Source organism: Nyctereutes procyonoides, unplaced genomic scaffold (assembly GCF_905146905.1).
Source record: "Nyctereutes procyonoides isolate TBG_1078 unplaced genomic scaffold, NYPRO_anot_genome, whole genome shotgun sequence".
Taxonomy (NCBI): Eukaryota; Metazoa; Chordata; class Mammalia; order Carnivora; family Canidae; genus Nyctereutes; species Nyctereutes procyonoides.
In genome coordinates, this window is record NW_026575143.1 from 1,537,352 (window position 1) to 1,556,480 (window position 19,129).

Genomic DNA, 19,129 nt, shown 5'->3' on the forward strand with positions numbered 1-19,129 from the left:
TCCAATCAAAAGATATGATTAAGATATCATGAGATATAAGAAACTCATTTCAGACCTAAACACACATGAAGATTCAAAGTGAAGAGATGGAAAATTATTTACCATGCAAATGGAAGTGAAAAGAAAGCTGGGATAGTAGTACTTATACAGGACAAAATGGACTTTAAAACAAAGACTGTAACAAGAAACAAAGAAGGACACTATATAATTATAAAGGGAAAAATCCAACAAGAAAATATAACAATTGTAAACATTTATGCACCATATATGGGAACACTCAAATACATAAAGCAGCTAATAACAAACATAAAGGAAATAATCAACAGTAATACAATAATAGTAGGGGACTTTAATACCTCACTTAACAGCAATTGGTAAATCATCCAAACAAAAAAATCACTAAGGAAAGAGTTGGCTTTGAATGACACACGGGACCAGATGGATCTAACAGTTATATTCAGAACATTCCACCCTAAAAGCAGAATACACATTCTTTTCAAGTACATATGAAACATTCTCCTGAATAGGTCATACATTAAGCCACAAATCAGGTCTCAACAAATTAAAAACATGCATTTTTTCTTACCACATGCTATGAAACTAGAAATCAACAACAAGAAAAAAATCTGGAAATAACACACAAACACATGGGGGTTAAATAACATTCCACCAAACAATGAATAGGTCAATCAAGAAATCAAAAAGGAAATAAAAAAATACATGAAAACAGATGAATTTGAAAACACAATGGTCCAAAGTATTTGGGATGCAGCAAAAGAGGAAAGAGGGAAGTTTGTAGTAATACAGGCCTACCTCAAGAAGCAAGAAAACTCTCAAACATTATTAAAGACAACACAAAAAAGGAGAACTATAGGTCAATATCTCTGATGAGCACAGATAAATCCTCACCAAATATTAGCAAACTAAATACAATAATGCATTTAAAAAATCATTCGCCACAATCAAGCAGAATTTGGGATGCAACGGTAGTTCAATATATGTAAATCAATCAATGTGATACATCACATCAACAAAAGAAAGGATAAAAATCATATAATTTCAACAGACACAGAGAAGGCATTTGACAAAGCATAACATCCATTCATGATAAAAATACTCAATAAAGTAGGTTTAGAGGAAACATACCTCAACATAATAAAGGCCCTATATGAAAAACCCACAGCTAACATCATCCTCAGTTTTTCCCCTAAGGTCAGGAACAAGATGCGATGTACATTCTCCCATTTATTTTACATAGCATTGGAAGTCCTGGACATGGCAATCAGACAACAAAAAGAAATAAAAGGCATCCAAATCAGTAAGGAAGAAGTAAAACTTTCAGTATTTGCAGATGATACATGATATTATTATACAGAAAATCTGAAACTAAAAAATGCTAGGACTGATAAACAAATTCAGTAAACTCACAGAGTACAAAATCAATGTACAGAATCTGTTACATTTCTATACACCAATAAGGAAGCAGCAGAAAAAAAAATCCCATTTAAAACTGTACCATAAATAATAAGGTACCTAGGAATAAGCCTAATCAAAAAGGTGAAAGACCTATATTCTGAAAACTATAAAACACTAATGAAAGAAAATGAAGACAACACCAAGAAATGGAAAGACATTCCACGCTCATGGGTGGGAAGAATAAATATTGTTAAAATGCCTATACTACCCAGGGAAGCCTGGGTGGCTCAGTGGTTGAGTATCTGCCTTTGGCTCAGGTCATGATCCCGGGGTCCTGGGACCGAGTCCCACATCAGGCTCCCTGCAAGGGAGCCTGTTTCTCCCTCTGCCTCTGTCTCTGCTTCTCTCTGTGTCTCTCATGAATAAATAAATAAAAATCTTTTTTTTTTAATGCCTATACTACCCAAAGTTATTTATACATTTAATGCAATCCCTATCAAAATACTAACTTCATTTTTCACAGAGCTAGAACAATCAATCCTAGATTCTTGTATGGAAGCACAAAAGACACCAAATAGTCAATGTAATCTTGAAAAAGAAAAGAAAAGGTGGAAGCATCACAGTTCCAGACTTCAAGCTATAGTACAAAGCTGTGATCAGCAAATAGTACGGCAGAAAATAGACACATAGATTCAATAGAACAGAACAGAAAACCCAGAAATAAACCCATAATTTTATAGTCAATTAATCTTCAACAAAGCAGGAAAGAATATCCAAAGGAAAAAAGACCGTCTCCTCAACAAATGGTGCTGGGAAAACTGGACAGCTATGTTCAAGAGAATGACACTGGACCACTCTCTTACACCATAGACAAAAGTAAATTCAAAATGGATTAAAGACCTAAATGTGAGATCTGAAACAAAAAAAACCCTACAAGACAATATAGATAGTAACTTCTTGATGTCAGGCATACCAATTTTTTGTTTTAGATATGCCTCCTAAGGCAAGGAAAACAGAAGCAAAAATAAACTCTTGGGATTACGTCAAAATAAAAAGCTTCTGCAAAGCAAGAGAAACAATCAACAAAAGTAAAGGACAACCTATACAATGGGAGAAAATACATGCAAATGGCATATCTGATAAACGGTTAGTATCCAAAATATATAAAGAACTCAGAAAACTCAATACCAAAAAACAAATATTCCAATTAAAAAATGGCCAAAAGACATGAACAGACATCTCCCCAATGTCAGACATAGAGGTGCCAACAGACACATGAAAAGATGTTCATCGGGCAGCCAGGGTGGCTCAGTGGTTTAGCGCTGCTGTCAGCCCAGGGCCTGATCCTGGAGACCCGGGATCGAGTCCCATGTTAGGCTTCCTGCATTGAGCCTGCTTCTTCCCTCTGCCTGTGTCTCTGACTCGCTCTCTCTCTGTGTGTCTCTCATGAATAAATAAATAAAAATCTTAAAAAAAAAAAAGAAAAGAAAAGATGCTCATCATCACCTACCATCAATGAAAATCAAAACCACAATGAGGCACCACTTTAAACCTGTCAGAATGGTTAAAATCTGACACAATACAATACACAACAGGTGTTGGCGAGGACCTGAAGAAAAAAGAACACTCACGCACTCTTGGTGGGAATGTAGACTGGTACAGCCAGTGCAGAAAATAGTAAGGAGGTTCCTCAAAAAGTTAAAAATGGAAGTATTCTGTATGATCCTGCCATCACACTATTGGGTATTTAACGAAGAACACAAAAACACTAATTCAAAGGGATACATGCACCTCAATGTTTACTGAAGCATTATTTACAATAGCCAAATTATGGGGGCAGCCAACATGTCCAATGACTGATGAGTGGATAAAGATGTGGTACACACACACACACACACGAATATTATTCAGCCATTAAAAAGGAATGAAATCTTGCCATTTGCAACAACATGGATGGAGCCTGAGAGTATAATGCTAAGCAAAGTAAGTCAGAGAAAGGCAAATAACAGTATGATTTCACTTACATGTGCAATTTAACAAATAAACAAGGAAAGGGGGGAAAAAAAGAGAGAGAGAGAAACAAACCAAGAAACAGACTCTAATTATAGAGAACAAACTGATGGTTATCAGAGGGGAGGGTGGCATGGGGATGGGTTAAATAGGTGATAGAGATTAGGGTGTGCACTTGTAATGAACACAGGCCTGATGTATGGAATTGTTCAATCACTATATTGTACAACTGAAACTAACATAACAACACTATAAATTAACTAACTGGAATTAAATAAAAACTTAAAAAAAACAAAAGAACAAAGAACATCTGAGAAACAATTACAGACAAGAGGAACCTAAGGAGACATGCCAACTAAATGTAATGTATCCTGGACGGGATCCTGAGAAAGAAAAAGGACAATGGGAAAAACTAAGGAAATGTAAATAAACCATGAACTTTAGTTAATGTCTCAGTATCAGGTCTTTAATTATGACAAATATATCATTCAAATACAAGAGGCTAATAACATCATAGATGTTATGTAATTTTATAGATATTAGTAATAAACTGGGTGTGAGGTACATAGGAATTCTATACTATCTTCACAATTTTTCTGTACATCTAAAATTAAAAGCTTACTGAAGAAAATATATCTATAAAAATGAAAACACAACATGCCAAAATTTATGCAAAGCAGTCGAAGCTTAGAGGGAAATTTATTAAATTCCTACATTAAAAAAAGGACAATCTCAAATCAATAACCTAACCTTCCACCTTAAGCTATAACTTCTTGAGTCCCACTTGTGTATTTTAATTCTCTACCAAGTGAAACAATATACAATTGATTTTTCTAAACAATATCCACAAGTATCCAGACCCCCCCCCCAAAAAAAAGCGCAAACTAACGTAAAGCAAGCAGCAGGAAGGAATTAATAAAGATTACAATGGAAATAAATGAAATAGAGAATAGAAAAGTAGAAAATCAGTAAAACTAAATTTTGGTTCTTTAGAAAGAGCACTAAAATTGTTAAACCTTTTGCCAGACCAAGAAAAAAGGAAAGAAGACTAAAATCAGCAGAAGCAGAAACAAAAGGAGGCATTACAATGGACTTTACAGAAATTTTTAAAAATTGTAAGGGAATACTACAAACAACTGTTATCAACAAATTGGATAATTTAGATGCAATGGACAAATTCCTAAAAGACACTAATTGAAGAAGAAATAGATAATTGGAATATACCTATAAGGAAAGAGATTGAATTTATAATATAAAAACTTCCAACAAAGAAAAATCCTAACCAAAATGACTTTAGTAGTGAATTCTACCAAACATTTAAGAATTAATACCAATCTTCAAACTCTTCAGAAAAATAGAAGGAATACTTCCTAATTATGAGATCAGTATTATGCTGATTCCAAAACAAAAGAGACCACAAGAAAATCAAAGAACAATATCCCCTACAAATATAACGCAAAAATTCTGAACAAAATACTTGTAAATCCAAAAAAAAAAAAATACTTGTAAATCCAATCCAGCAACACATAACGATAATTATATACCACAACCATGTGGGATAATTTATCAGCGGCGGGGGGTGGGGGAGGCACGTCTGGGTGGCTCAGTTGGTTAAGCATCTACCTTCAGCTCAGGTCATGATCATAGGGTTCTGGGATAAAGTGCCATGTCAAACTCCCTGCTCAGCAGAGCCTGCTTCTCCCTTCCTCTGCCCCTCCCCACCCCCACTCGTGTGCACGTGTCCTCTCTCTCTCTCAAATAAATAAAATCTTTTTAAAAAAATATAATAATTTATCCCAGGAATGCAAGGTTGATTTTAACATATTGATAAAATAAAGGAAAAAAAATCACATGATCAATCTGAACATATGCTGAAAAAGCATTTGACAGAATCCAAAACTCTTTTAAGAAAAAAAAAAAAAGAGGGGGAGGGGCAAGATGGCGGAAGAGCAGGGTCCCCAAATCACCTGTCCCCACCAAATTACCTAGATAACCTTCAAACCATCCTGAAAATTTACGAATTCGGCCTGAGATGTAAAGAGAGACCAGCTGGAACGCTACAGTGAGAAGAGTCCGCGCTTCTATCAAGGTAGGAAGACGGGGAAAAAGAGATAAAGGAACAAAAGGCCTCCGAGGGGAGGGGCCCCGCGAGGAGCCGGGCTGAGGCCGGGGCGAGTGTCCCCAGGACAGGAGAGCCCCGTCCCGGAGGAGCAGGAGCTGCACCAACCTTCCCGGGCGGGCGGAAAGGGGCTCGCAGGGAGGTGGAGCAGGACCCAGGAGGGCGGGGATGCCCTCGGGCTCCCGGGGACACTAACAGACACCTGCGCCCCGGGAGAGTGCGCCGAGCTCCCTAAGGGCTACAGCGCGCACGGCGGGGACCGACCGGAGCAGCTCGGAGGGGCTCGGGAGCGGCTCCAGGGAGGGAGCTGCGGGGCAGGAGCGCAAATCCAACAGCGCAGGCCCCGGAGCACAGGGCACCGGGACACAGCCCAGGATCCGGCCTCCCCCGGGACAGGCAGAGGCCGGAAGGGCCCAGGACAGCAAGGACGCTCCTGCCCCGAGCTGAGCAGATCAGCGGCCCCGCCCCGGAGCCTCCAGGCCCTGCGGACGGAGAGCCGAGAGCCCCGAGCCCCGTAGTTCCTGCGGAGGCTGAATCCAGGCTTCCAGAGTTGCCATAGCAACTGCAACTGTTCCTCCTGAGACCTCACGGGTAAACAACCCCCGCTGAGCCCTGCAGCAGGCAGGGGCAGAGCAGCTCCCCCAAGTGCTAACACCTGAGAATCAGCGCAACAGGCCCCTCCCCCAGAAGACCAGCTAGAGGGACCAGTGATACTCCCCCGTGTTCCAATACAACTTGTTTTCTGGCCACTCTGCACTGAGCAAAATGACTAGAAGGAAAACCTCACTTCAAAAGAAAGAATCAGAAACAGCCCTCTCTCCCACAGAGTTACAAAATCTGGATTACACTTCAATGTCAGAAAGCCAATTCAGAAGCACTATTCTACAGCTACTGGTGGCTCTAGAAAAAAGCATTAAGGCCTCACGAGACTTCATGACTGCAGAATTTAGATCCAATCAGGCAGAAATTAAAAATCAATTGAATGAGATGCAATCCAAACTAGAAGTCCTAACGACGAGGGTTAACGAGGTGGAAGAACGAGTGAGTGACATAGAAGACAAGTTAATGGCAAAGAGGGAAACTGAGGAAAAAAGAGATAAACAATTAAAGAACCATGAAGACAGATTAAGGCAAATAAATGACACTCTAAGGAAGAAAAACCTACGTTTAATTGGGGTTCCCGAGGGCGCCGAAAGGGACAGAGGGCCAGAATATGTATTTGAACAAATCCTAGCTGAAAACTTTCCCAATCTGGGAAGGGAAACAGGCATTCAGATCCAGGAAATAGAGAGATCCCCCCCTAAAATCAATAAAAACCGTTCAACACCTCGACATCTAATAGTGAAGCTTGCAAATTCCAAAGATAAAGAGAAGATCCTTAAAGCAGCAAGAGACAAGAAGTCCCTGACTTTCATGGGGAGGAATATTAGGGTAACAGCAGACCTCTCCACAGAGACCTGGCAGGCCAGAAAGGGCTGGCAGGATATATTCAGGGTCCTAAATGAGAAGAACATGCAACCAAGAATACTTTATCCAGCAAGGCTCTCATTTAAAATGGAAGGAGAGATAAAGAGTTTCCAAGACAGGCAGGAACTGAAAGAATATGTGACCTCCAAACCAGCTCTGCAAGAAATTTTAAGGGGGACTCTTAAAACTCCCCTTTAAGAAGAAGTTCAAGTAACTCTGAACGTGAATGGGCTTAATGACCCCATCAAAAGGCGCAGAGTTTCAGACTGGATAAAAAAAACAGGACCCATCTATTTGCTGTCTACAAGAGACTCATTTTAGACAGAAGGACACCTACAACCTGAAAATAAAAGGTTGGAGAACCATTTACCATTCAAATGGTTCTCAAAATATACCCTAAAAACTACAGAACACTTCTGAAAGAAATTGAGGAAGACACAAAGAGATGGAAAAATATTCCATGCTCATGGATTGGCAGAATTAATATTGTGAAAATGTCAATGTTACCCAGGGCAATTTACACGTATAATGCAATCCCTATCAAAATACCATGGACTTTCTTCAGAGACTTAGAACAAATTATTTTAAGATTTGTGTGGAATCAGAAAAGACCCCGAACAGCCAGGGGAATTTTAAAAAAAGAAAACCATATCTGGGGGCATCACAATGCCAGATTTCAGGTTATACCTCAAAGCTGTGTTCATCAAGACAGTGTGGTACTGGCACAAAAACAGACATATAGATCAATGGAACAGAACAGAGAACCCAGAAGTGGACCCTGAACTTTATGCTCAACTAATATACGATAAAGGAGGAAAGACGATCCACTAGAAGAAAGACAGTCTCTTCAATAAATGGTGCTGGGAAAATTGGACATCCACATGCAGAAGAATGAAACTGGACCACTCTCTTGCACCATACACAAAGATAAACTCAAAATGGATGAAAGATCTAAATGTGAGACAAGATTCCATCAAAATCCCAGAGAAGAACTCAGGCAACACCCTTTTTGAACTTGGCCACAGTAACCGGAGAAGGACAAACAGTGTATGTTCTCATTCATTTGGGGAATATGAATAATAGCGAAAGGGAATATTAGGGAAGGGAGAAGAAATGTGTGAGAAATATCAGAAAGGGAGACAGAACATAGAGACTCCTAACCTTGGGAAATGAACTGGGGGTGGTGGAGGGGGAGGAGGGTGGGGGGTGGGGGTGAATGGGTGACGGGCACTGAGGGGTACACTTGACGGGATGAGCACTGGGTGTTATTCTGTATGTTGGTAAATTGAACACCAATAAAAATTAATTTATTAAAAAAAAAAAACAAAAAAAAAAAAAAACAAAAGGTTCCTAAAGAGAGATGTTCCAAGCATTTTAGTATCTGAGTAAAACTATCATGTATGATAAAAAAAAAAAAAAAAAAACTCCACAAATTAAGAATAGAAGGGAATTTCCTCAACTTGACAAAAGGCATCTATGAAAAACCCAGAGTTAACATTGTATTTAGCAGAAAAAGCCCGAAAGCTTTCCCTGTAAGATCATGAACAAGACAAGGATGTACACTCTCACACTTCTACTCAACTGCACTAAAGGTCTAGCCAAGGCAAATATGCCAGAAAAACCAGTAAAAAGCATCCAGCTTAGAAAGGAAGAAGTAAAACTATACCTATTTGCAGATGACAGGATCCTGCATATATAAAATTCAAAGAATCTAGTAAATATTATAAAAACTGAGTTCAGCAATGAGAAAGGAATCCAAAAAAATAAATTGTATTTCTATACACTAGCAATAAACAATCTGAAAATGAAAATGAAGAAAACAATTCTACATACTATTGCATGAAACAGAATGAAAAGCCTAGGAATAAATTTAGCAAAGGAAGTGCAAGACGTGTGCCCTGAAAACTATAAAGCTGCTGAAAGAAACTGAAGGAAATCTAAAAGGAAAGATATCCCATATTCCAGATTAGAAGACTTACTAGTGTTAAGACTGACATACTCCCCAAATTGATCTACATATTCAATGTAGTCCCCATCAAAATCCTAGCTGGTTTTGCTTCTGCTTGTTTGGTTTTGCGGAAACAATCTAATTTTAAAACTGAAAATTTAAGGGTCATAGAATAGTCAAAAAGATCTTAAAGAGAAGAACATAGTTGGGAGAGTCATAGTTCCTTCCTTCCTCCCTTCCTTCCTCTTGAGAGAGAGAGAGAGAGAGAGAGAGAGAGTAGGGGGAGGGCAGAGGAAGAGAGAGAGAGAGAGAATCTTAAGTTGGCTTCTCAACTGGCACAGAGCCCAACCTCAAGACCCTGAGATCATGACCTGAGCCAAAATCAAGAGTCGGACACTTAACTGACTGAGCTGCCCAGGTGCCCCTAGAGTTATACTTTCTGATTTCAACTACAAAGCTATGGTAATCAAGACAGTGTGGTGTGGGTATAAAGAAATACAGATCAACAGAATAAAACTGAAAGTCCAGAAATAATCTTGTACATTTACGGTCAACTGATTTTTGACAAAAGTTCCAAAACAATTCGATGAGTAAAGGACAGTCTCTTCAACAAATGGCACTGCAGGAACCAGATATCCCATGCAAACAAAAACAAAAACAAAAACAAAAACAAAAACAACTCAACAAAACCTTGGTCCCCTATTTCACAAAAATGAGTTCAAAATGGGTCACATACCTAAATGTAAGGTCTAAAATTAGAGGGATGCCTGGGTGGCTCAGTGGTTGAGTGTCTGCCTTTAGCTCAGGTCATGATCCCAGGGTCCTGGGATCGAGTCCTGCATCGGGCTCCCTGCAGGGAGCCTGATTTTCCCTCTGCTTGTGTCTCTGCCTCTCTGTGTCTCTAATGAATAAATAAATAAAATCTTTAAAAAGGGGGGGGAGGATCAAAGAATTTGAAGAGACATTTCTCCAAAGAAGATATACAAATAGCCAGTAAACACACGAAAAGATGGTCAACATTATTAATCTTTAGGGAAATACCAACCCAAACTACAATGAGATAACACTTTATACCCACTAGAATGGCTAGAATCAAAACAGACAACAAAAAGTGCTGACAAGAATGTAATATGGAGAAACTGGAACCGTCCTATTAGGGAACTGCCAATGGGAATAAAAAATGGTGCAACCATACTGGAAAACAGACTGTTCCTCAAAAAATTTAAGAGTTACCATATGACCTAGCAATTCCACTCCTAGGTATACAGCAAGAGAAATGAAAATATATGCCTACTCAAAAACATGTACACAAATGTTCACAGCAGCATTATTCATAATAACTAAAAAAGAGACACTCATATGTCCATCAACTGATGAATTTGAATAAAGAAACTAGAACATTATTTGGCAACAAAAAAGAATTAAATACTCTACAAGTTACAAAATGGATGATGTCTGAAAGCATTACGGTAAGTGAAAAGCCAGTTACAAAAGACCACATATTATATGGATCCATTCTACATCTAGAACAGGCAAGTCCCTTAAGAAAGAGAATAGATTAGTGGGGTTACATGGGCCTAGGGTGGGACTGGGGATGGGGAGTGGTGGCTAAAGGGTGAAGGGTTTCTTTATGGGGGGATGAGAATATTCTGAAATATTAGGTTATGGTGATGGTTGTTGCACAAGATACAGAGAACCACTGAAGTGCTCTCTTTAAGTGGATTTTATGGTAAGTTAGACTACATTTTAATAAAGCTACAAAAAATAAGGAATTAATAAAAAGGTACTACATCTCCTCTGTCTGGTTATTTCCAGTAGGTGCCACCCCCATTCTTCCCAACTCCCCCTCTTTATGCCTGCTTCCTCCCCATTAGCTACTGACCTCCTCTCCAGCCCATCACATCACTGCAGCCCTCCAGAGGGGGCCAACCTTGTAAGCAACACTCAGTCAGGGGAGTGGCTGAGCAGTGTCCCCAAACTACAGACTTGGCCATCCTCCCCTCAGAAAGCTTACCTTAATAACTTAAGCAGTGAAACAGCAGAACAGGAGTTCCAAGTTACCAAACCCTGGGATAAGGGGTAACTACAGCGAATAGCTCCCAAATGCTCCCTAGGTTTCAAAGTGTGAGGTGCACCAACACCACTTTTATTGCTTCAGAAGCAGGTAGCTATTACTACACTTACTCTGACATTTAGTATTCATTAGGTACCTGCTGTGTTCCAGATGCTGGTCATATTGCAGTAAGTCAGAAAGACAAAAAGATTTTAAAGACCTCTTAATCATGGAACTTATAAACAAAATAAGATAAATGACTAAAGCCTAAAGAATGTCAATTGGTGACAAGTGCTATGAAGAAAAAACAGGAAATGATGAGAAGGGAACATGGGGGAGAAGGGAGGTTACAATTCAAAGTATGATGGCCCCTCGGATGGGCCCTTTGAGTGAAGACTTAAAGGAAGGCAGGGTCGTGGCACATGCTATCTGGGAAAGAGGATTCCTGGCAATGGTGTCAAGTGCTCAAGTCCCAACGCAGGTACCGGTATCGGTATGTGCAGGAAAGACCAAGAGGCCCAAATGGGAGAGTGGTGGCGGCTCAGTTGAGATGAGAGGTGGCCCAATCCTATTAGAGGTCACATAAAGGCCTTCTTTCTGTCTTCCTCAGGGAACACAGAACTGCTGGAGGAACTGCTGGAGGTGTTTAGCAGAGTGAGGAAAACAATGGCTGGAGACAGAGCCTGGGCCCTTCTGTCCTATCACCTCTGGGTAAGAACTGACTGTTCCAAGGGCAAACATCTGACCCAAAGGAACTGGACCAATCACTGATGAAGCCAATCAAAATTCATCTCCTCTCCAAAATCTGACCTAAACACAAGAGGTTGAATTAGCCACTGTGTGGGACTTACACAGTGATAGAGCGCCAAGGTTAGGACAGCTACTTCCCTGCCAATGTCCACCTGACCAGAAGCCAGCCTGAAATTTAATGCTGCAAACCCAAAGGGAATAGAGACAAGAAAAGGCAGCCCCAGAGAAGGGGGCAGTGAGGGGTGGGAGGAGAGGAACCTGCCGCAGAGGACAGGGATCCATGGGACTCTGCAACCTCCCAATCAATCTCCTGCCTTGGCTTCTTAGTGTAGGTTTCTCATCCTTATGATCAAAATCCCTGGCGTAGACAGGGAGCTATATTTTGTTATCCAAGTACCACACGTGGGACTGAAAAGGCTGTCTGCTCATGGCTCTAAGGTTAACCCAGGAACTCCTGAGAGAAAGGACAGGCCATAGAGAGGGGCAGCTGGAGACCATGGTCTTCCACCCAACCCCGCTTTCCACAGCTGTTGTTGGGAATATTATACAATGCCCATAAGCAAAAACGTATCAGAATTCAGCAAGGTGCAATTTCAGTTACTTCATCCTTTTTTAAATTTCCTCATGTGTCAATATCAATGGCAGAACTTTCAGAATATTCTGCAAGGCTAAAAAAATACATCTAGTGATATTAGGTTGTTACTCTTTTAAAACAAAGGTAATTAAGCTGTGAAATATTTGCTTTGAGTAAACTAGGTTCTGGGTATTTGAAGGTCCTGGAAGCTGTTACCACAGGCAGGCTGCAGTTTTGTTCCTTGTGGGCAACAGGGCCAGAGCTAACTGCTGTCCGCCCCCAGCTTCATCCTGGGCAGCATGCCAAGACACCAGACAATTCCCTGGAGAAAGGTAGTGATTAATGCTTCTCTGTCAACTCTAGACTGAACTTGTTCTCAATGGCTGCTTCTGATCTGAAGCGGAACAGAGAAAGGCAGAATGATCATAGAAAGGGCTCTCAGCCACCACAAGCAGCAGCAGCCAGAAGTGGTCTGCAGTAATGTACCCACTACGTGGGACTCCGAAGCTGCTCATCTCTCATTAGGTTGTAAATACCACGACCCCAATACAAGCTCATCTCCTGTGAAGTCACCAGTTTATTGAACATGTCAAGTGAAGGTTTCCATAACTACTGACAAAAATGCACCACTCCTACAGCACTCCAAAGACATGAACTAACCAAGGCTCCCTGTCACCCTTGGAAATGGAATGCACCTCAGATGTTCTCTTAATATCTCGGCTAAAGCTGGGGAAGTGGCAGGGATTAAAATCTCAGCCCTTGTCCTCCACAGGACCTCTTCATGCTAGTAACTCTTATCAGGTCACAATCAGGTCATAATTTTCTTAGGAATTAGAGTTAAAAAAATACCCACCATGTTCCACCTGTAGCAGTTTCAAAATAAATCTTTCTTCATGGCATGAAGGTTAGTACTAATCTTATGTGGTCATCTGGTTTTCTTACCCTTCTTTTCTCTTTATCGCCATTTCCCTTTACAACAATTTCAACCCTGCATCCCTGCTGCGTGTTTTTGTAAGAACTTGAAAGCCAAGCAATAAATATACTTCTCAAATAGGACAGAAGAATCTAGAATCATTCCAAATCACCCAATGATTACTTGCTGAATGTCTGTTTTACCCATTAGGCAGCAAGTCAGCGAGAGAAAAAGAGTGAACACACAAACGGATGAACCAATGAATGAATAAACAGGTTTACTGTTGAATTAGCTGAAGGGCACAAAGCTCTTAGTGTGGCAGAGATACAGGGGGTCCTTGGGTGGTCTGTAAACTTTCTAGTAGACAATAATCTCTTTTCAGAAGCAACAGGAATGGCTTTCGGATCTCCCTGTGGGATGGCTTACTCACAGGCAGAGCTAAGTTATCTAAGTGCACACAATAAAAGGTGAGAATGGGTTCCATGTTAATCTATTTCCCAAATGAGATCTGACCTAAATAGTCCCTAAAATTTTAAGAATCTAAGATTATAAATTTTTATATCTTATCTGAGTCTTAAAGTGCAGATATGGGGATCCCTGGGTGGCGCGGCGGTTTGGCGCCTGCCTTTGGCCCAGGGCGCGATCCTGGAGACCCGGGATCGAATCCCACATCGGGCTACCGGTGCATGGAGCCTGCTTCTCCTTCTGCCTGTGTCTCTGCCTCCCTCTCTCTCTCTCTCTCTCTCTCTGTGACTATCATAAATAAATAAAAATTAAAAAAAAAGTTTAAAAAAAATAAATAAAGTGCAGATATGTCCACGTTGTGTGTGAATATCTTACACATTACTGACACAAAAATCACAAAAGAGAAGGCAGTAATACACAGCATGTCTTCCTATACAGGTATTCACACAGGATATATGTGTCCATCAGATCTTATTAATGTCATTAAAATCTTTGCACAGAATCAACAACAGGAAACCTGGACATTTATTGGTTTTGAATGTGATTTTATAACTGACTTTCAGTGGGGACTGTGGAATGGACTTCACACCCTCTTTTGGGAGATCCATTATGTATTCTTCCAAAACAACAAAGACAACCTTGAAGGCGAAGATGTAGTTTCCCTAAGGTAGCTGGTAAGACTCTCTGCTTACCATCTCTGCCAGCGAACTACAGAATTGCTGCAGTCATCATGAAGGCACTCACCAGGGTGACAATGGCACATTCAGCTGTCAGCTGAGCAGCACTGAACAGTGTCCGAACAAACCGGTAAATCTGTTTCTGCTCGGGGTTGTGTTTGTCATAATCTGGTGGCACTTCGGATTTCTGGGGAAGGAAAGAGTTTCAGATGACTGGCCACCCAATAAAAACAAAAGAGAAATAATTAAACAACATCAGGAGGAGATTACCGAAAGAGGGTGAAGGTTTTCATCGAAAATATCTAAGAGCATCCTTCCATCTGGGTCCCTGGTGGGGAAAATAAGAGACAATAGAGTTTACTTTCTGCAAGAATGTCATTCAAAATAAGATAAAAATATATTTTGATTTGACATATTTCAAGAAACTAAAGTCAATGTTAAATGTAGGAGATGCTATTGGTTATCCACAAGTAATTTTCTTATGTATAATATTTAATCATTTTTGTTTGAACAGTCTATGAAACAAAGGTTATAAACCACATTTAGTTGAATTAACCTAAGCAAAAATATTGAGATTTTCATTTTCTGAGTATTCAAATGAACCAAACCTAAGCAAGTGACAAACTTCTTTAAACATTTTGCTTATCAGCAAAGGCGGATGGATATGCTTAAACCATCCCTATACAGTAGTTGAATGGAAAGAAGTTTGATAAAAATGAACATTCAGGATGTTCTAGAAACTAATTTGGAGTTTTCAGAACATACAACTTAAACACTTTGTTAATTAAGAGTTTCACAATTTTATGTTGAAAAACAAGAGTTGGTGTGTAGAAAAGCTTAACTCAGTAACCCATAAACCTATAAAAGAACGGTTGGTTGATACTAGGCCAGAAAATGTCATTTAACGTGGTGACAGTACCTTGAGCTTGGTTGGGCTCTACAGAGATGAACTGCACACTTCACCAGCAAAGCTCTGCTTTCATCTGTTTTATGTCATTTGACTTCTGCCTAAAAATGGTTCTTTAAAAACCAAATTTGGAAACTGGTGCTTTGGTAACAGCATATAAATTCCATAGTCTGTGCTTCCGAAGTCTATTAGGCTTGTGAATATCAAAAGGGTATAGACCTGTCCCTAACATATACCTTTCATAGTAAACAACACAATTTCTGCTCTATAAATTTACTGCCTGCATAAAAATAATATAGAAAAAAGAGCTTAAGGGGATCCTTGGGTGGCTCAGCGGTTTAGCGTCTGCCTTTGGCCCAGGGCACGATACTGGAGTCCCAGGATCGAGTCCCGCGTCGGGCTCCTGGCATGGAGCCTGCTTCTCCCTCTGCCTGTATCTCTGCCTCTCTCTATATATATGTCTATCATGAATAAAAAAATAAATAAATCTTTTAAAAAAAGAAAAAAGAGCTTAATTGAACAGCTAAGTTTTTATTATTCTATTTATACAACAGGAATTATTTTTAAAGCTTTGGGCATTCATACCTGTGTTCATTTTCACTAGCCTATGGGAATACAGCCAATAAAGCTTTAGATGAGCTGTAGTAAAAGAAAGGACTAGGTAGGACCTGATAACAGGGTCTGAAAACAAAAATAGCTCCTTCTGGGTGCACTCAGTTATACTTCCTTTTATAATGACCTGGTTATGAAGAACCAGTTGGTTCTCATCTCACTAACAACCTCTGCAAGATATTTGAGGTGCTGGATAAAAGACAAAACCTGGCCCTGCACCCCATTTTCTTGGGCAGTTCAGCTCTGATCAATATTCCTGATGAATAACAGACCCTTAAAGCCATTCAGCATTCCAGAGAAATACTCATCAGAAGTAAGTTTAAAAATAAAAACATAGGATGAAAAATATAAAATGAGGATTAAGAATTTAAGCTAAAATGACTCTGGAAGAAAATTGACTCCTCTGAGAAATGAATTTTCCTTTCACTTTCATTGAAAGCTATGTATCCCAGGGCACCTGGGTGGCACAGTTAGTTAAGCATCCCACTCTTGGTTTCAGCTCAGGTCATGATGTCAGGGTCCTGGGATCGAGCCCCACTTTGGGCTCCACACTCAGCATGGAGTTTGCCTGAGATTCTCTCTCCTTCTCCTGCCCCTCCCACTAGTTTTCTCTCTCTCTCAAATAAATACACAAATATTTAAAATATAATAAAAGGAAAGAAAGCTATGTATCCCAGAGGCAGGCACCAAGGTGGCTCAGTTGGTCAAGCGTCCAACTCTCAAGTTTGGCTCAGGTCATGATCTCAGGATTGTGAGATCGAGCCCCATGTCAGGCTCTGCACTGGGTATGGAGCCTGCTTCAAATTCTCTCTCTCTCTCTCTCCCCAACACCCCCACCCCTGTGCATGCCCTTGAAAGCAAGCAAGCAAGCAAGCCGGCTAGCTATGTATCCCAGCTGAGTAGCAGCCTCTCTATCAAGCTACTGTATCTACCACCAGCTCCAGAAGTGAGGCCAGTATGACTGATCAAGAAGAAAATCTACAGAGTCATGCCACCTCTTCCCAAAGATCTTCAGGTTATAATCTATGGATTTATCATGCTTGTTTCTAAACACTTGCTTTTTTAGTTAGATTTTCTCCACTTTAACTCACTAACTTTTGGTCAATTTATCACCATTAACCCACTAGATTATATGATTAAAAGTCTCAGTATATTGTTTGGGTTCAATCCTCAATTCCCCAGTTCATTAGCTGTGCTATCTTAGGCAAATTATTTAATATCCCCGTGCCTCAGTTTCTTTACCTCTAAAATAGAGATAACGTATCACATCATGGTACTGTTTTTAAAAATAAATGAGATAATGCGGGGATCCCTGGGTGGCGCAGCGGTATGGCGCCTGCCTTTGGCCCAGGGCGCGATCCTGGAGACCCGGGATCGAATCCCACGTCGGGCTCCCGGTGCATGGAGCCTGCTTCTCCCTCTGCCTATGTCTCTGTGCCTCTCTCTCTCTCTCTCTCTCTCTCTCTCTCTCTGTGACTATCATAAATAAATAAAAATTTAAAAAAAATTTTAAAAAAATAAAATAAAAATAAATGAGATAATGCATATAAACAGCTGATCAGGGTAGTCAGTGCTTAATAAAGCTGGCTCTTATTATTACCAGTTATGGCGACAAAATAACTTTGAGATCCACTGCAGTCTAAGAACTGAGAAATCACTTAGAGATGCTAATGCAAAATTGGTCTGAAAGAACATCTGAGTTTCACTAATGGTATTACGTTGTTATTTAAGACTTACATGTTTAAAAGTTTGAACTGTTGAGAAATGGGCAGCAAGACAAAAATTTGCACTTTCACTGATACACTATTCTGGTCAAGGTTCAAAGTTCCACAATGCTACATTTTCTAAATTCTTAAATCTAAATTCTCAAACCCCACAATGAACTATGAATCACAATTACAATGCAGAAAAAGGTCATTACAGGGAATACCTTTCCAGGTGTTTGTGTTTTCTCATAACACTGTTCATCAGAAGTTCCCCTTCGCTGACCTACCACAACTCTCCAATTGCCCCTTTGGTAAACAGACTAAAGGTGATGTAGCCCCCACCCATTGAGATCCATGCTAACCAAGAGGTGGCTGTGCTTATTCCCAGAACTGGTTCATATTTATTGTTATATAACATATGAAAATGTCACATTAATCAATGAAATTTGACTACAATGAGTGGCTTTGTTCTTATGAAAATGAAGAAGGAATGCTTTGCAAAGAGCCAATAAAAGGTTATCACCAACAATAAATTTGCTATAGATTATGTATGGTCAAAACCCGAAAGATTCTACACTTAGATTATTTTGTAAATGTCTTTTGTTTTCTATTGATTAAAAAAAAACTATATATATGTGGAAAGGATGAATTACAGGGGTGGCTTATAAAATAAAGTCACTTTAGTACTCTAATCAGTGCCCAATGTTGAAAGCAAAAGTTCGATGCATAAAAAATTGGCAATGAATGTACTTTTAAACATTTATGTTGAAATAAATTGTTTGAGGCAAATTTTTAAAGTGGTTTTTCCATGATTCCGTTTCAATTGACTTCTTAAATTAACTAAGTTTGTCTCTAAACACACTTATATCAGACAGAAGTCTATTTCTACATGAGTTTATGTCTAAATTTACACCAAAATTTCTTCTACTAACTTAAAACTATAAACATTTTTTCTCATGTTGACGTTGCACACAGTAAAATTTTAAAATAATATTTTATAAAAGAAAGACTGTTTAAGCAAATTATACAGAAAATCATCGAGGTGCCTGAGTGGCTCAGTGGTTGAGAGTCTGCCTTTGGCATAGGGTGTGATCCCAGGATCGAGTCCCACATCGGGCTTCCTGTATGGAGCCTGCTTCTCCCTCTGCTTAAGTCTCTACCTCTCTCTGGGTTGCTCATGAATAAATAAATAAAATCTTAAAAAAAAAAAATCAAAAGTGAAAAGGGAGCTGAGCATTATCAAGAAGATTTGTTCTAAGGGGTGGTGGAAAGAGAGGTGGGTAGGGGTTTGGGGTGACTGGGTGATGGACACTGAGGGGGGCACTTGACAGGATGAGCACTGGGTGTTATGCTATATGTTGACATTGAACTCCAATTAAAAAATATACAAAAGAATTTAAAAAAAAAAGATTTGTTCTGTTTTACGGACTTCAAATACAAATACCCATTTGGTTTCCTCTGCTTGAGAAGCAGTTCAGGACTTACCTGGTAAGTTCTCGTAAAATTACGTGA

At 39.7% G+C, this 19,129-nt stretch overlaps 1 protein-coding gene across 1 annotated transcript in view; it reads right to left on the reverse strand.

Moving 5' to 3' along the window:
* The window catches only part of CCNY (cyclin Y), a 232,873-nt gene that overhangs the window by 29,397 nt on the left and 184,347 nt on the right, over positions 1-19,129 (reverse strand). Inside the window, exons 6-7 of the mRNA XM_055308617.1 lie at positions 14,663-14,720; positions 14,460-14,579 (exon numbers count right to left, since the gene is read on the reverse strand). Of these exons, the coding sequence (XP_055164592.1) occupies positions 14,460-14,579; positions 14,663-14,720 (178 nt within the window). The remainder of the gene's footprint in view (positions 1-14,459; positions 14,580-14,662; positions 14,721-19,129) is intronic.